Source organism: Tachyglossus aculeatus, chromosome 17, assembly GCF_015852505.1.
Source record: "Tachyglossus aculeatus isolate mTacAcu1 chromosome 17, mTacAcu1.pri, whole genome shotgun sequence".
NCBI lineage: Eukaryota > Metazoa > Chordata > Mammalia > Monotremata > Tachyglossidae > Tachyglossus > Tachyglossus aculeatus.
In genome coordinates this window covers 42,648,122-42,666,822 of record NC_052082.1, presented here as the reverse complement: position 1 = coordinate 42,666,822, position 18,701 = coordinate 42,648,122, and the positions used below count along the sequence as shown (strand labels likewise).

The window sequence follows — 18,701 nt, the reverse complement described above, 5'->3', positions numbered from 1 at the left end:
ATTAGATATTCTAAATCTATCGAAGAAAGCTTCATGCGGTAAATACAACAGAACAGACATTCAGACTCCAGTAAGAACGCATCGCATTAAAACTGGAAAATCCACACCAAATCCAGTAGCAGAACCCACTGTTCCAATCTGGTAAATATCTACACGGACATGTTGAAAGCGAACTCACGACAAAGCTGATGTGGACCAAATTGGATGTGGACCAAAAGAGCTCAATAAAAAGACCATATTCTGGAATCTGGGGTAAGTGGGGATATTTTCAACCTATCCCGAGGGGCTGGTCCATTTTTAATGGTTTGTACGGCTGAAAAACAACCAACTTGTGCCTACTTACAAAAGGAGGAGAGTATTTTTTTAAGCACTTAGTACAGTGCTCTGCACACAGTAAGCGCTCAATAAATACGACTGATTGATTGATTGATATTCCTTCTACTAAACTCTCCAATGCTCAGTTCTGCACTGTGCCTGGTTTGAGTCACGGCCATCTTGTAAAAAATGAAGGGAAACTGGAGAAGGTCAATGGGGAAGTAAAAATATGATTATGGGATTTGACAAGACACTGCGTGAGAAAAGGTTGTTTATTCTAGGGAAGAGAAAACGATCGGATGAGGTTACATCTGTTGTCCAGAAAATGAAGAGGTTTTATGGAGAAAAGTCCGGCTAGTTGCTTGCCCTGCCCACTGAGGAATGAAAAAGAGGAAATGACTTGAAAGCAGGAGGGATTTGGGTGGAACAAAAACGTATTTCCTTTCAACCTGTCAAAACGTCGGTACGGGTTACCATGAGAAATCGGGGCATCTCCACTCTTAGTGGATGGTTTAATTTTCCACCGGCCGTGAGGCAACGAAACCGGACCAGGTGACCTCTTGAGGTCCTTTCCAATTCTATGATACCTGTCTGAAGAGGTTAGGGAAGTCATCCGCATTGTTGACTTTTCTGATCCCTTTCCCCCCTCCTCCTTCTGAAGCCTTGATCATCACTGGGTATCCAACTTTCTCAGCCGCCTGAGGGAAAGAAAGGGGGGAGAGAAGGAAAAGCAGGTAAGAACACAACGTTTAGAATGAGCTGGGACATCAGTAGAACTTCTTCTCACAGAGAAATATTCCATTACAGAGAACAACCACAAAAAAAATGGAAGTTGACTTGCCCACTTTTGTGAGGGGCACTGGGATTAGGACCAGCCCAAGTTACAGGTGAGTCAAATCACGGCCCAGGGTGCCATTTGCTTAGCGAGGACAACTGAATACGGTCATCGTCATCTTCAACACGAATGGGATGTCTTCAGTGCTTACTGAGTGCAGAGCACCATACTAATCGCTTGGTAGAAGGCAGAGTTGGAAGACACGTTCCCCGCCCACAATATAAAATCCCATTTGTTCGGGTTTATATTGCAATCTGGTGAGAGCTTTGCAAGTCCTACAGAACAGGTATCGTCCATCTGGGTTCAAATTTTTCCACACACCAAGCTGGCATCACCTACAACACCGCCAATAACGGGCAGCCTGTGCTAGTTTTTAGGCTACTGACTGTGTGCGATCAACCATCGGTACCCATTTTATTTTATGCTCCAACTGTCGCACTCGATGACAGTCAACATTACTCTGCCGAAGAGACTTTTTATTTGTACACTGCACCTACTCTACCCACGTGAGGCACCACTACATTGACACAATTTTTAAATTTCAAGTAATTTACCAAATTACGGAATGTGCGGTTTCCAAGACGAAGATTTATCTGTATTTGTAAAAATAAAAGAAACCTGAATACTTTAGAGTGCGGCAGCTAACAGGATGGGGTCGATTTTGAAAAAGACTCGGGCTGGCCCTAAACGGAGTTGGATTAGCCTCTCACTCGAACCCCTCCGTTCCACTTCCATATTCCCTTGCTCTTGCGGGAATAGCAAATGGGAATTTTCATTCAACTTCCGGAAGAGACTGTTATAAACAGGTTTACTGGAAAATCCAAACGGAGCAGCAGTATGGGTTGGCTACCCAGATCTCTGAAGTTTAACAAAGCTACCATCCTGTAGACTGAAATCTCCTTGTGGGCAGGGAACGTGTCTACCAACTGTCATACTGTACTCTCCCAAGCGCTTAGTACAGTGCTCTGCACATAGTAAGCACTCAATAAATATGATTGATTGATTGATAGGTCTTTCCAAAGGCGGATTATTCTAAAGTAGCACCTTAGGTCAGCTGGCTGGAATTATAGTGACACCAACAGTCGGAGGATGTTGGCAAGGCAAGTGGCAAATGAAGGCAAGACGTAGCCCAGGGCAAAGGGAAGCAGCTTGATCCATGTGAACTTACGTTTTCTAGGATGAAACTGTCCATTTTCATTTCAAACCCTTCAAAGTCCACCCTGAACTCCGGTCCGGTATTATGCCAATTCTCCCTGTCTACTTCAAGGTGGTAGTACATCTTTGCACCTCCACTTGGGAAGATCTAGAACCGGCCCCTAAACCCAAAATGCCCGAGGCCAAGGTTTGGCCGGCTGAAAAGTGTGTTATAAAGGTGCGGCGTGACCAGTCTCTAAAGTTTAGGACCTACCAGCATCCCATCATCCACATCCTTCACATAACCCTTTTCGTACACCTCCTGGGGAACGTTCAAGATGGGTTTCTGAAAATCATTCTCCTGCCAGGCGACAGAAAGACCTGCAATACACGATAGAGACCACAGAGTAACATTAAGAACCCAGCACACCTTACTGCCGTAATTCGGGCTCGGAAAGAAGAGAGGTTATTTGAAAGGGGAGAATAAAACAATATCGGAACATCGTGTGTATTGTATTTAACACCGGATAATGGCTACCTCTAAAGCCCAGCCTGGCAGCTAATTTTCCTACCTTAGCTACCAGGCCAAGAGATGGAAGCAATCTGAGAGACTAAGAAGTCACATTAGGTGGCCGTGTGGCAATACTTTTCACAAAAAATTCAGGAGGCAAAAAACTACCTTCATCTGGATGTGTTAAGGTCCGTTCCTGGAGCAAAGTTCTACGGGATAACTCAATCTTTACGGGTCCTTGGAAACTGAAATGTTCGTTTTTATTGGCCTCAGTAGAGCAATGAGTCCAAGCTCTTGAATGGCCCTGTACTTGGCTGGCATAAAGGGAGCTCTACAGCCTCTCAATTCCAACAGGAACAAATTGAACCTTTCCTTTTCAGCTCTGGCTATATGACTTGGACGGGTTCCCCTACGACCCTAGACAGATACAGTCAAAGCATTTGCTCGGCCTTGAGACACTGGAGAGGCTTCACTATAATGCATGCTTCCCGTCCTCTGTCTGGACGGGGAGGAAGTTTATATTATCACGAACAGGAAGAATTCATACAGCTGGCTGAAACGCATTTTGTAAATTCAATTTTTTTTCCCCTTTTAATAATGATGGCATGCATTAAGCGCTTACTATGTGCAAAGCACTGTTCTAAGCACTGGGGAGGTGATCAGGTTGTCCCATGGTGGGGGCTCACAGTCTTAATCCCCATTTTCCAGAGAAGTGAAGTGACTTCCCAAAGTCACACAGCTGACAATTGGTGGAGCTGGGATTTGAACCCAAGACCCCTGACTCCAAAGCCCGGGCTCTTTCCGCTGAGCCACGCTGCTTCTCCTGTTTTCCTTACGGCGTGGCCGAGGAGGAGACCCTCTGAATGATTCTGTTTCTCCGAGTGGGAGCTGAGGCCCAGTGAGGTGACTCCAAACGGCATGGTACAGAGATCACGAGTCGATAATTGGGCCAAAGCAGGGAGAGCAACAGCTAAAATGAGGCCTACCTTCCTTTCCCCATCCCAACCAGGGCAGGTGGAATCGTTCAAGAACTATTCCGTGGCTTTAAGTGTGGTAGGCCAGCTTGGTCTTAAGTCCCCAGGGCAACTCCAGACCTGTCCCACAAGCGAACAGATCTCCCAGGACAGCCCCAAGACCGACAGAGGGATGGACAGGGTCTAAAACGGCTCCCCATTCTGACCTCGTACCCTATGGCGTGACCCAGACCAGGTGGCCTTTCACTCTGCGACTCTCCTTATAGTCTATTCAAGGCCAAATTACTCCAAGATTGGGCTTAACAATTACTAATAATAATAATAACAATATTTGTTAAGCACTTACTATGTGCCAAGAACTGTACTAAGCGCTGGGGTGGACACAAGCAAATGGATTTAATAATAGTAATAATAATAATTATGGCATTTCTTAAGCGCTTACTATGTGCAAAGCACTCTAAGCTCTGGGGAGGTTACAAGGCAATCAGGTTGTCCCACAGGAGGCTCACAGTCCCCATTTATTTATTTTACTTGTACATGTCTATTCTATTTATTTTATTCTGTTAGTATGTTTGGTTTTGTTCTCTGTCTCCCCCTTCTAGACTTTGAGCCCACTGTTGGGTAGGGACTGTCTCTATATGTTGCCAACTTGTACTTCCCAAGCGCTTAGTACAGTGCTCTGCACACAGTAAGCGCTCAATAAATATGATTGATGATGATGATGATGATGATGAACTGAGGCCCGGAGAAGTTAAGTGGCTTGCCCAAAGTCACACGGCTGACAATTGGCGGAGCTGGGATTTGAACCCATGAGTCCCTGTCCCACATGGGGCTCACACATTTTACAAACGAGGTAACTGAGGCACAGAGAAGTGTGAGCCCGTTGTTGGGTGGGGACCGTCTCTATATGTCGCCAACTTGTACTTCCCAAGCGCTTAGTACAGTGCTCTGCACACAGTAAGCGCTCAATAAATACGATTGAATGAATTATGTGACTTGCTCAAGGCAAGCGGCAAAGGTGGGATGAGAACCCACGACCTTCTGACGCCCAAGTCTGTGCTCTATCCACTACACTACGCTGCTTGGTTCCCAAGTCTTTTCCCATCCTGTTGACTTCCACCACGTATCCTGCTCCAAATAAGTTCTTCCTTACCGTTGCCACTCCAGGGAAGAGTGGGGATGCCTGCAGTCTGGGCCACAATGGAGGAAGCGATTTTATCACCCAAAGCCCACATGGCTTGGCTTGGAGGACCTGCAAAGACAAAACAGGACTTAGAGGAGAGGAGAGACCTCACAAACCACAAGCCAACACACGCGTGCCACAGCCAGCCCAACTTCTTTTGCGATTGATGGGTAAAGAACAAAAGAACAGGCAGGCCCTCACAAAATGGGCACTTTCTTGTTGTGTTGCAAACAGCAACACAAAAAACCAGCCAAGGCCCGGTTGGGATCCGTCCCTTCAACACGGACTATAAAGCAGAATTTACTCTTTTCTAAACGATCGATAGGAGAAGAATCTTGGACTACTCAATCTTGTACGTTCTCATTTTTCGGCACAGTTTCCAGTAAGTCCCAGCAGAAGCGAATGGGGCCTTCTGTTAATTAACCCCTTTCACTGAGGGGCATAATGCCCAAGTCTCCAAAGGTTTTCTCTGTCCTAGGATTCTCTTTTCGCTTCAGTTTTCCCTTCCATCCTTCACGGTCAGCCTGCCTCTTTACACGCTGGTTTTCCGGAACCGTCTTGGATTTTGTAAGCTGTCCCGAACGGTTGGAGAATATGTCTCAGAGGTTCTCGAAATGCCGAGGTTTCACGCAGGCGTGATCTGAGAGGATTTACTCAGGTTCCCAAGGCAGAGATTTTCAATCTCCCCTCTGGGAGCACTTCCAACGTACTAGAAGGGGTCAGCTGGTACGGCAGGCAATAGAGACAAGTAATGTGAACTGTGAGGATCCCAGCGAGAAGTGAGAGCAGGTGAGGAGAGAGTGCCTCACTTGAAGCTCTGAGACGCAGGAGAAGCAGTTTCTCCTTTCGCTTTCTTGGCCGCTGTCGGTTGGCTCGGTTCCCGTAAAGCATTTCTGTATCTCTGGAGTGCTGGCAGTGAGGAAGGCACTGAGATGTTGAGCGGAGGAGATGGAGGAGGTTCTCCAGGTGAAACCTTTGTGACCACAGCAGTGGAGTTTCTAGACAACGGGTGGAATCTGCAATTCTCCTTTGGGAGCAAACCTCCCATCCAACTCCTTGAAACTTCATCCCAGAGTCCTTAAAGAAAACTTATACGGCTGGACCATCCACGATATGTGAATGGCCCTGTTAGAAGTTTCTTTCCGCACGACCAGCATTTCTCCCCAGATTCATTCAGTCGTATCTACTGAGTGCTTACTGTGTGCAGAAAACTGTCCTAAGCTCTTGGAAAGGACAATTCGGCAACAAGGAGGGACAATCCCTACCCAACAACGGGCTCACAGTCTAGAAGGGGAAAATTTGGGGTCCTTTCAAAGTCCCCAGGAGGCCCTCCGGTTGTAGTCAAGAAGTGAAAAGCGGTTAAGAGACCTAAGGTTTGGAAAGAGGTCAGGGCTAACGGTAATTTGCTGAGGAGAAGATACCTAGGCATGTAAAGACAGGAAAAAGCTCTGACTGGGTGGCAGGAGGACAGAAATAAGGGGCAGGCCCTGTAAGTAACTAGTTCAAGAGATTCTTACCCATAAAAGCAATGCCGTTTTTCAGGAGGAGTTCGGGAAGCTTGGGATTCTCGGAAGCGTGACCCCAGCCAGCCCACACTGCCTGCAGAGGAACACACAGCAATTTATTCTTTAGACATCCAAAACAAAACAAAAATCCCCACAAAACCCTGCTCGCTGAAACAATTTCTGCTCTGGCTGGTTCCATCACGTACAATACAATAGCCCCATAGCAGCGGCCTGTCTGCATCAAGTGCTCAAATCAGCTTCTTTGTTGGGGCTCTTGGCAATCTCCTCAGGAAATCACAATAAGCAGCCCTTTGTAGCAAGATCTCAGAAGAGGCTATAACAGAGTTATACTGGGCATTAAAATGCCAACTAGCTTGGTTACTCTACAGGGAACTCACTTAAGACCCTTTCACTCAGGCCGCTAAAGGGCTGTTTCTGGAAATGTTCGAACCTCTGAACAACGACATCTTATCCGTGGAACTCCAGCTCTTGCCTTTCCCGGTTACAGCCGCGACCCTGGATTTTGCGCTGCGTGGATTTTAAAATAATGCTTCGGGCTGGTCTACGTCTCTAGGACAAGGACAAGGTATCGCGCGTGTCTGAAGGCCCTTCATGGGCTTGTGTAAATACAGCGTGAGCTAGTAGATAGAGCGCGGGCCTGGAAGTAAGAAGGATTTGGGTTCTAAGCGCTCAATAAATACGATTGAATTGTACTGAAATAATCCCGGCCCCGCCACGTCTGCTGTGTGATCTTGGGCAAGTCACTTCGCTTCTCTGTGTTCAAGTTACCTCATCTGTAAAATGGGGAGCCCCATGTGGGACAGGGACTGTGTCCACTCTTATTAACTTGTTTCTATCCACGGCGCTTAGAACAGTGCCTTGCTTATAGTAAGCGCTTAAAAAATACCATTTCAAAGAAGACATCTCTTCAGAAATATTCCAGTCGCTCCTTCGGGCTCACTAGTCTCACTTGACTAGCGTGATTTAACGGCGATTCTGCCGAAAACCAAGGCACAAACCAGGTGATCTCTCAATATCCACTCCAACCCTATTGCTCTAGATATGCCGACCCCATTTTAACTCATCTCCCTCCGGCCCTTCCACTTGATCGAGGCCTGTCTTTCGAGACGTTTTTAATAACACGAAACGAAGCTCTTCCCCCTCGATGCCCTTCCTTGGCTTCGGATCTGACAGATGCCATCCAGGAGGGCAGACAGTGGGGTGGGGAAAGGGGGGTGAATTAGGCTCGAAGAGAACATCCGCCTCTCTTACTTGCACGGGAATCCTTTTCGCGATATCGAGAATCAGTTCCACGTTGGCATAGTTGTTGTTGTTCGTGCCCCCTGGCACCGGCACGTAATGGTCTGCCATCTTAATGTACTCTGAAAACGCAAGCGGGGTGAACGGTCAGAGAATTGAAAGAATGTAATGGCACAGCAGCGTGGCTCAATGGAAAGAGCCCGGACTTTGGAGTCAGAGGTCATGGGTTCAAATCCCGGCTCCGCCACTTGTCAGCTGTGTGACTTTGGGCAAGTCACTTAACTTCTCTGGGCCTCAGTTCCCCCATCTGTAAGATGGGGATGAAGACTGTGAGCCCCCATGGGACAATCTGATCACCTTGTATCTGCCCCAGTGTTTGGAACAGTGCTTGGCACATAGTAAGCGCTTAATAAATGCCATTATTATTATTACATAAAGGCTGCTCTCAATCAATCCATCGCGTTCACTGAGCGCTTACCGTGTGCAGAGCACTGAGCGCTTGGGAGAGTATACTGCAAAGGAGTGGGGAGACACATTTCCTGCCCACATGGAGCTTACAGTCTCCTCCCCTACCACACAGTATACCCAGGATCACAGGGTGGTTGCGAGGAATACTAGTTGGAATTCAACCTCTGCCCAGCTAAATCCTGGTTAGGGATATTCCAGGGCAAGGGGGTGTGAGGGAAGGATTTATTTAGGCTGCAGGGCCCTTTGATGACATTTACTTACCTGTTGACAGCTGGAGAACACGTTTTCCCAGCTGTCGTGCGGAGGGGAGGAGGGGGAGGAGTACAAGGAGAAGAGAGGACAGATGGACTTGTGCCCGCTGAGGCTCTTAAGGGCCTCCAAGCTCGCCACAGATGGAGTCCGCAGCCTCTGAACGGACCCGCTCCTCTCGACGCCCACCCGCCCTGAGCTGCTAAGCGCAGAGGGGGCTGCGTGGGGTTGCGGCACGCAAGAGTTTCTGGCTGCATCTGGAGAAGATTCAGGGGCATTTGGGAGTCGCGGGGGATGCAAGCTTCAGGCTGCAGCAAACCAACTGGAGGCCTGAAAGCATTCTGCGGGCCACCTCTCTTCTACCGGCTGCTTTCGGATAATGAGGGAAAAACTCCGCCCCGAGGCGCCCACCCCAAACCCCTCGGCGACCAAGGAAGCTAGCCAACCCCCTCATCTCTTCTCCTGGCTCTGACTTCTGGGAACTAGAGCCCTGCACTGGCCCGAATCCAACCAGCGCAGGAAAAGCCAAAGTCTGGCCCAACGGGGCCCTGAAAATATTTTTAGAATCAGTCCTCAGCGGGCCCCGGGTGAAAAGAAGGCACTAGTCCTTTATTTTCCTGCCCTCCGGAAGGTTGCGGGGGCTGGAGCTGACCGTCAACAGCATCTAGCAGGAACGAAGAAACAGAAAGAAGGAGGAGCTCAAACGGATGATTTAAGACGGGAGCTGACCGTTCTTCTGCCTTGAGAAAAATCGGCTGGTCTGAGAGGGAGCCTAAATAAAAGCCAGTCCTCTCAGTCTAGAGGGAGCATTTTTTCAGGGACATTTTAGCCCCTTCCTCCCTCTTACTGCAAAGAATAACAATAATAATAATAATGATGGCATTTATTCAGCGCTTACGATGTGCCAAGCACTGTTCTAAGTGCTGGGGAGGTTACATCTCCTGGCTCTGACTTCTGGGAACTAGAGCCCTGCACTGGCCCGAATCCAACCAACGCAGGAAAAGCCAAAGTCTGGCCCAACGGGGCCCTGAAAATATTTTTAGAATCAGTCCTCAGCAGGCCCCGGGTGAAAAGAAGGCACTAGTCCTTTATTTTACTGCCCTCTGGAAGGGTTGCAGGGGCTGGAGCTGATCAACAGCATCTAGCAGGAACGAAGAAACGGAAAGAAGGAGGAGCTCAAACGGATGATTTAAGACGGGAGCTGACCGTTCTTCTGCCTTGAGAAAAATCGGCTGGTCTGAGAGGGAGCCTAAATAAAAGACAGTCCTCAGTCTAGAGGGAGCATTTTTACAGGGACATTTTAGCCCCTTCCTCCCTCTTACTGCAAAGAATTATAATAATAATAATGATGGTGGCATTTATTCAGCGCTTACGATGTGCCAAGCACTGTTCTAAGTGCTGGGGAGGTTACAAGGTGATCAGGTTGTCCCACGGGGAGGGCTCACAGTCTTAATCCCCATTTTAAGGATGAGGGAACTGAGGCGCAGAGAAGTTAAGTGACTTGCCCAAAGTCAAACAGCTGACAATTGGCGGAGTCGGGACTTGAACCCATGACCTCTGACTCCAAAGCCCGGGCTCTTTCCACTGAGCCACGCTGCTTCTCGAAAGCACATCTTACGAATTCAATCCTGGAACCATCTAGCTAGCAACAGATATTTACTAGATTGTTTAATAATAATAATAATGGCATTTATTAAGCGCTTACTATGTGCAAAGCACTGTTCTGAGCGCTGGGGAGGTTACAAGGTGATCAGGTTGTCCCATGGGGGGCTCACAATCAGTCTCCATTTTACAGATGAGGTAACTGAGGCGCAGAGAAGTTAAGTAACTTGCCCAAAGTCACACAGCTGACAATTGGAAGAGTCGGGATTTGAACCGATGACCTCTGACTCCAAAGCCCGGGCTCTTTCCGCTGAGTCACGCTTCTTCTCTAAAGCACATCTTATGAATTCAATCCTGGAACCATCTAGCTAGCAACAGATATTTACTAGACTGTTTACTTCCTACCAGCCTGCTAAGGCTGGCAAAATACGATTTAGTTATTTGTCACCTGAATGGAAGTGGAGGGAGGTTGCCTGAAAAAGAGGCAAGTATATTGGACTGTTAACTAACCTGTATATATGTATATATGTCTGTACATATTTATTACTCTATTTATTTATTTTACTCGTACATATCTATTCTATTTAGTTTATTTTGTTAGTATGTTTGGTTTTGTTCTCTGTCTCCCCCTTTTAGACTGTGAGCCCACTATTGGGTAGGGACTGTCTCTAGATGTTGCCAACTTGTACTTCCCAAGCGCTTAGTACAGTGCTCTGCACACAGTAAGCGCTCAATAAATACGACTGATGATGATCATTTCCCTTTTAGGTCCCGGAGTAAATGTGAATATGACTTAAGGAGAATCGAGGACTCCAAATTCGTTCCTTCTAGGATGCTGAAGTCGAAGGGTTTTGCAGGTGGCTTTTCTTCTCTGGTAATATCCTGATACGCAGCACTAACCCTAACCCCAATATTTTTTTGTGTTTTTATAGATTTAAAAAAAAAAAACCTAAGGTGGAGGAGGCTGGGGGGAGGTGACGGGGTGGGGAGGGAAGCATCCTTGATCAAAATAAGCTCGTGGTGACCGGATGTTCACATTTAGTAGAGAACCGTCGCACTTTTAGGTACCCATCTTGTCCCCCAAAAGGCCCCCACGGCCACTGTGGTGACGCAGCAGGACGGAGGAGGAATAAAGAAGCTTGTCCTTTCCTGCTCAGAATTCTCCCCCTCTCCCCCTCCACTTCTTCACTGCTTCTCCCACCCCCTCAGCCCCACCATCACTGTTAAAATGACCCATCCTGGCACCGTTCTGGTAAACTGGCCCATCCTGAGACCATTCTGGCAAACGGGCCTTTCTCAGAAGTTTCTACCGTGGCCTGAAGCCCCTCGTTTCAGCAGTGCCAGCGACCACCATGGTTGAGGCAGTTCAGGCTAGCAGCGGAGCCGTAGTAACAGCTGTTTCTGCCACCATCGAAGGGGGAAAGGAGGAAGAGAATGAGGAGAAGAGGAGGAGGAGGTCATCTGTTCTCTTGCCTCTGCTGCCATTTCTGCCTACCTAGGAGGGACAGGGCTGACAGATGACAATGGGAGATCAATCCATCAGTCAATGGTATGTACTGAGCGCTTACTGTGTGCAGAACACCGGACTAAGCGCTTGCCAGAGTACAATATAACAGAGTGGGTCGATCCGTTCCCTGCCCACCGTGAGTTTATAGTCTAGAGTTTAGAAAGTGGCCCCTTTTTCCCCCCGCTCTTTTCTTCTCCCTCCTCTATTTCATTCATTCAATCGTATTTATTGAGCACTTACTGTGGGCAGAGCACTGGACTAAGCGCTTGGGAAGGGCAAGTCGGCAACATAGAGAGACGGTCCCTACCCAACAGTGGGCTCACAGTCTAGAAGGGGGAGACAGACAACAAAACAAAACAGGTGGACAGGTGGCAAAATCATCAGAATAAATAGAATTATAGCTAGAAGAACATCGTTAACAAAATAAATAGACTAGTAAACATGTACAAGTAAAATAGAATAATCTGATGCTGTCCAGTGCTGCATCTGCCCACAGAGGGAAAGCCCAAAGACTGCTAAGCTCCCATCGCAGCCATTTGCTCCTCGAGGCTCTTTACTGATTCATCTTTATCCTTTACGGTTTTAATTCCTTCATATCATAAATGATTAGGAGGCTAGTTCATTTTAGCTCCTTCTCAGAATGAGAACCACCCCTCCGAGGAATCTGTCAGCAACCGGCACATTAACGGGTGCCTTTTTATTTTTTATGATATTCACTAAGTGCTTCCTATGTGCCAGGCACTGTACTAAGCGCTGAGGTAATCAGTCAGGTTGGGCACCATCCACGTCCCACACGGGGCCTCACAGTTTTAATTCCCAGTTTGCAGATGAGGTAACTGAGGCACAGAGAAGTGACTGGCCCGAAGTCAGACAGCTGGCAAGGGGCAGAGGCAGAATTAGAACACAGACCCAAGCTCTATCCACTAGGCACACTGCTTCTTTCCATCCTGTCCTATTTCTCTGTCCCCTTCTCCTTCCCCTCTCTTTCTGCTCCCCCGCCCCGGCCTGACCCCCTCAAGTCCCCGTCCTGCTTCATGTCAACTTGTCTCCATAGGCTGCGCCTAAAAAAATATTTAGGCTACCTAATAGATGACGATATTCCATGGAATAGAGACCTGGGGAATTACCACACCTCTAGATTAAGATGATAATCTCTGATCCACAACTCCGTGGCTGAGATGCCTGCAGGTAAGGAGGGGGAAGAAAAGGCAGTTGAGAAACAGGTGGAAACCCAGGACCGTGAAGGGGAAGAAATTCCCACAGGAGAGAAGCAGACGACGACCCAAGGAAGAAATGGAAACTTCATGATTACCACCGCCGAAGAACTCCAAACTTCAAAACGGTTCACCAATTACTTCCTCTCTTGAAAAGGGCTTTCTAACTTAGTGGAGGGTGGACGGAGGAGAATGTACCGCAGGGATACTTAACGCTAAAAAAAAAAAAGATTCACGGTTTGGAAGACCAAACAACCGGTGTTGAAATTTCTACCTACTTGTGCCTGAAACTGAGGGGCTGGAAAGTCTAGGGTAGATCAAATAAGTTAAAGTTTAACAACCACAGAACTTGAGATGTGGAAAAGACAAAAAGTCCCACATCGCGCTGGAATCATTTCTAAGGGATCCAACTTCCGAAGGGTGAAGATTTCTTTTCTCTTTAGTTACACGTGGAATCTCCACGAGGTTAGGCGTGTACTGAAGTTGCCTTGCCACCTACTTGAGGGATTAGCCACATAATTTGCACCCTCTGGGAAGGACAGGGCTGGCTCTTCTTGGCCAGCTCTGACACCAGGAGCTCACCTGCGTTGGCTTTCAGATCTTCAGGGGTGACCATGACCACAAATCGAATGGCCCGCTCATTTCTAAACATCTCGTAAGACCACCGGCGGATAGAGCGCATGCATTTCACGGCAGCGATGCCGTTGTTGGCGATGAGAACCTGAAGAAAAAATGAGGGAGTGGGAGCGGAGAAGGGGGAGACGGGGAGGAGAAACGTGTGGAAGGGAATTAGAGATTTCACCTGGGTCGTTTTACCTCCGGGCCAGCCGGGCTCCCAAGAGAAAGCTCATTACCGTCGATATGTTGAAAACCCAGCTCTCGCTCAATCAGCCTGATACTGAGGTGCAGGCCAAAGAGATGTCAACCGGAACTAATTCGCTCTAGTTCTGTTTTTGGAAGAGCTCAGGCCCAACTGCACAAATTCCAGAATCCCCTCTGAGGGATGGAAGAGGACGGCAACTTCACGGAGTTGTCCAAGTCTTAGGCCTGGGTATCTCCACGTCTCGCTAACCGGTCGGTTTAAGAATCTTTGCAAATTCAAGTTTCCAGGCCTCCACATGCCAGTATCTCCACAAGCCGAAGAGACCTACTCCTACTTTGGACAATAATAATAATAATGGTATTTGTTAGGCACTTACTATGTGCCAGGCGCTGTCCTGAGCGCTGGGGTGGACAAAAGCAAATTGAGTTGGACACAGTCCCTGTCCCGGTTGGGGCTCACATCTCAATCCCCATTTTGCAGATGAAGTAACAGAGGCACAGAGAAATCAAGTGACTTGTCCAAGGTCACACAGTAGACAAGTGATGGAGCTGGGATGAGAACCCAAGACTTTCTGATTCGTGCTCTATCCACTACACCGTGCTGCTTCTCTTTTGTTTTAAATGGTACTGGTATTTGAGTGGCCTTGGTTAAGCACTAACTAGATGCCAGGCACTCTAAGTGCTGGGACAGAGACAAGGTAACCAGGTTGGACCCAGTCCATGTCCCACGTGGGATTCGAGTCTTAATCTCCATTTCACAGCCCAGGTAACTGAGGCACAGATAAGTTAAGTGACTTGCCAAAGGGTACACGGAAGACAAGTGGCAGAGCCAGACTTGGAGCCCAGGTCGTCGGAATCCCAGGCCTGTGTTCATCCCCCTCTCCATCCCCCCATCTTACCTCCTTCCCTTCCCCACAGCACCTGTATATATGTTTCTACATATTTATTACTCTATTTATCTTACTTGTACCTATCTATTTATTTTATTTTGTTCGTATGTTTGGTTTTGTTCTCCGTCTCCCCCTTCTAGACTGTGAGCCCGCTGTTGGGTAGGGACTGTCTCTATGCGTTGCCGACTTGTACTTCCCAAGCGCTTAGTCCGGTGCTCTGCACACAGTAAGCGCTCAATAAATACGATTGATTGATTGATTGGTTGATTTCCGCAAGGCCCCTCGCCTCACTTGACAAACCACGGATCCTGTGGTTCCTGACAAACTACGATGAGCTGTTGCTTCCCTCTGACATAGGCTTAAAATCCCTCCGGCCATTCCATAGGTTTTCCTGGCCAGGACCTGGGTAAGTGATGAATGGTTACTTACGTCACAGATTGCGGCATCTAAAATCTCCATTTGGGACCTTTCCCCCAAATCCTCCGGTGACTCCGTGACGGCCCAAGAGGTCACACGGGCTTGATTCGCCCTGCTCACGCTGACCATCAGAGCTGTTCCGTGAGCTCTGGGCACCTGGGTGACTGCATGAGAAGCAGCGTGGCCCAGCAGATAGAGCACGAGCCTGGGAGTCTGAAGGACCTGGGTTCTAATCCCGGCTCCGCCACCTCTCTGCCGGGTGACCTTGGGCGAGTCACTTCTCCGGGCCTCAGTTTCCTCATCTATAAAATGGGGGTTAAGACTGAGTCCCATGTGGGAGAGGGACTTCAAAATCTGTCTGCACCTACCCCAACGTTTAGTACATTGCCCGGCACATAGTAAGCACTTAAATACCACAATTATTATTATTAATGTTGTCAGTTTCATAACAGTTGCCGCAGGATAATCTGATACCCTGGGCAGCTTCCTCTGATGCAATCATTCAGAGGATAAGAGTGTGAGCCCCGTGTGGGACAGGGACTTTGTCTAACCTGATTAACATGTTTCTACCCCAGGGCTTAGAATGGTGCTTGGCACATAGTAAGCGCTTAATCACGTCCATAACTATTATTATTATTAAGAAGTGTTGCTAAAACTACAGTACCCATACACTGAAAACACAAACTCTTTCCCATTAGAAATAAAAAGTGACCTCCTGCTAGCATTTTGTAGTTGCAGGTGGGTACTTGACAGGGCAAATGAGATTTACTGGGGCAGAGGGTGAAAAATCCTTTTGGAACGAGGCAGACATACTGTGGAAATTTATTTTGTAATAATAAATAATAATAAAATATTTATTTCATTTATTTTTAATAAATAACCATTTCATTTTATTTATTGGAGTTTATTTTGAGCAACTGCTTTGTAGCCCCGCATCCACCAGTTTGGGAATCGGGGCTTTTACGGCAGAAACGTGGGAAAAAAAGAGGAACCCGGAGAAAGTTCACATCTTACCTTTTCGATAACTTTATTTCCTCCAAAACGAGTCACAAACTCTGCTGGAGAAGCCACAGTGAAATCTCGCTGCAGGTCTATTTTCTTTCGATCACGGCCTTGTTTTACCAGGTGCAGGCCAGACATGCTGGGCCTAAAAGGAACCAAAAAATATAAAGATTAAAAACAGACCCCCTGACAGGATCTCAGGTCTGGAACTGCAGTGCCCAAGTCATCCATTCAACAGTATTTATTGCTCAGGGTACACAGTAATATACTCATTCCTTCAGTCGCATTTATTGAGCGCTTACTGTGTGAGAGCACTGTATTAAGCGCTTGGAAAGTACAATTCGGCAACAGACAGAGATGATCCCTACCCAACAACGGGCTCACAGTCTAGAAGGGGGGCAACAGACGACAAAACAGTCTGTACTGACTGGTGCAGAGAATTACAAAGGACTAATAAGAGAGTCCCTGCCTTCAGGACGCTAACAATTCCTGGTTTACGTCTATAACAGACTGGAAGATAAAAAGACAAGGGGACAGGCAGTTCTCACGGAAATAAGAGGGAGGCTGTTTTCAGCCTAATTAAAAAAAAAACAATATCACTGCTTAACAAAACAACGAGGCATCATTCCCTGATTCAAATCTGCGCATCAGGCAGAAACTCCTCACCCTGGGCTTCCAGGCTGTCCATCCCCTCGCCCCCTCCTACCTCACCTCCCTTCTCTCCTTCTCCAGCCCAGCCCGCACCCTCCGCTCCTCCGCCGTTAATCTCCTCCCCGTACCTCGTTCTCGCCTGTCCCGCCATCGACCCCCGGCCCACATCATCCCCCGGGCCTGGCATGCCCCCAATCCCTCTGCCCCTCCGCCAAACTAGCTCTCTTCCTCCCTTCAAGGCCCTGCTGAGAGCTCACCTCCTCCAGGAGGCCTTCCCAGACTGAGCCCCTTCCTACCTCTCCCCCTCGTCCCCCCTCCATCCCCCCCATCTTACCTCCTTCCCTTCCCCACAGCACCTGTATATATGTATATATGTTTGTACATAATTTTTTTTGCTCTATTTATTTATTTATTTTATTTGTACATACCTATTCTATTTATTTTATTTTGTTAGTATGTTTGGTTTTGTTCTCTGTCTCCCCCTTATAGAGTGTGAGCCCACTGTTGGGTAGGGACTGGCTCTATATGTTGCCAATTTGTACTTCCCAAGCGCTTAGTACAGTGCCCTGCACATAGTAAGCGCTCAATAAATACGATTGATGATGATGATGATTCATCCAGTCATTCAATCGTATTTATTGAGCGCTTACTGTGTGCAGAGCAGTGTACTAAGCGCTTGGGAAGTCCAAGTTGGCAACATACGGAGACGGTCCCTACCCAACAGTGGGCTCACTGTCTAGAAGTCCCTGATGAATCGTTTATCTCGCCACCCCAATCCCCCGCCACTTTAATGTCACTTTTATACTTTCCCATCACCTCACCCACAGCCTTGGATACTCTCCCGGCCCGTTCCTCCCATAGCATTTAATGCACAGATTTTTAAACTGGGCTACTCCCTAAGTGCAATTTATTTCAGGCTCAGTCTCCCCTGTTAGATTATAAACTCGCTGCGGGGGGCAGGGATGGGGTCAGCTAACTTAAATGTACTCTCCAGTGCTCTGACTGGAGTAAGTGCTCAACAAATACTCCAGTGCAATATTTATTGAGCAATAAGGTGCTCAATAAATAATCAGGTGACCCAAACGGTAAAGGGACAGAAAAATTCATGGCTGGGGAGGGAGTACGGCGTGGGCTCTGAGGTCTACATCAGTCTGAGCTAAGTGTCAGAAAGCCAGGCCCAAAATGACGGCTGGGCTCACCCTCGGATCTGAGAAAAGGGCAGAACTTCAATTCATTCCGTCGTATTTATTGAGCGCTAACCTCAACGTGAGCGCTCGGTGATTTCCGTGCATGTACAATTCCTTCTCCTGCTCAGAGGAGCCGTCGGGTCATGAGGAGCTTCCCTTTCCAGGAGCCGCCAACCCCTGCCCCACAGAGGTCTGAAATCTAGGCCTAGTTGAACTAGTAATTCTAGTAACACGGTAATATAGTAGTAATAGTAGTTGTGATATTCATTGAACGCCAACAGAGTACAATACACTATACACCAGCCTGCAGTAAAGTTACATCAGAAGCACAAGGCGCATTCCCTGCCCACAAAGAGCTTACACTCTAATGGGGGAGGAGGGGGGCACCCTGACAAAAATATTTACAAACAATGGAATTAATCCATAGCATTTATTGAGCACCTGCTGGGTGCAGGCCACTGTACGGTGTGGCTCGGTGGAAAGAGCCCGGGCTTGGGAGTCAGAGGACGTGGGTTCGAATCCCGGCTCTGCCACTTATGAGCTGTGCGGCTTTGGGAAAGTCACTTCTCTGTGCCTCAGCTACCTCATCTGTAAAATGAGGATGAATCAATCAATCAATCAATCGTATTTATTGAGCGCTTACTGTGTGCAGAGCACTGTACTAAGTGCTTGGGAAGTCCAAATTGGCAACATATAGAGACAGTCCCTACCCAACAGTGGGCTCACAGTCTAAAAGGGGGAGACAGAGAACAAAGCCAAACACAGTAACAAAATAAAACAAATAGAATAGACATGTGCAAGTAAAATAGAGTAATAAATATGCACAAACATATAGACATATATGGGAGACAGAGAACAAAACCAAACATAGTAACAAAATAAAACAAATAGAATAGATATGTACAAGTAAAATAGAGTAATAAATATGCACAAACATATATACATATATACAGGTGCTGCGGGGAAGGGAAGGAG

At 47.6% G+C, this 18,701-nt stretch overlaps 1 protein-coding gene across 3 annotated transcripts in view; it reads right to left on the bottom strand.

Moving 5' to 3' along the window:
* ACACA (acetyl-CoA carboxylase alpha) overlaps positions 1-18,701 on the bottom strand; it is a 270,884-nt gene that overhangs the window by 216,442 nt on the left and 35,741 nt on the right. For all 3 annotated transcript variants that reach the window (XM_038758869.1, XM_038758870.1, XM_038758871.1), the window contains 7 exons: positions 15,901-16,033; positions 13,340-13,478; positions 7,730-7,839; positions 6,470-6,551; positions 4,923-5,021; positions 2,559-2,665; positions 903-1,013 (listed from right to left, as the gene is read on the bottom strand). In XM_038758869.1, coding sequence (XP_038614797.1) covers positions 903-1,013; positions 2,559-2,665; positions 4,923-5,021; positions 6,470-6,551; positions 7,730-7,839; positions 13,340-13,478; positions 15,901-16,033 — 781 coding nt within the window. The remainder of the gene's footprint in view (positions 1-902; positions 1,014-2,558; positions 2,666-4,922; positions 5,022-6,469; positions 6,552-7,729; positions 7,840-13,339; positions 13,479-15,900; positions 16,034-18,701) is intronic.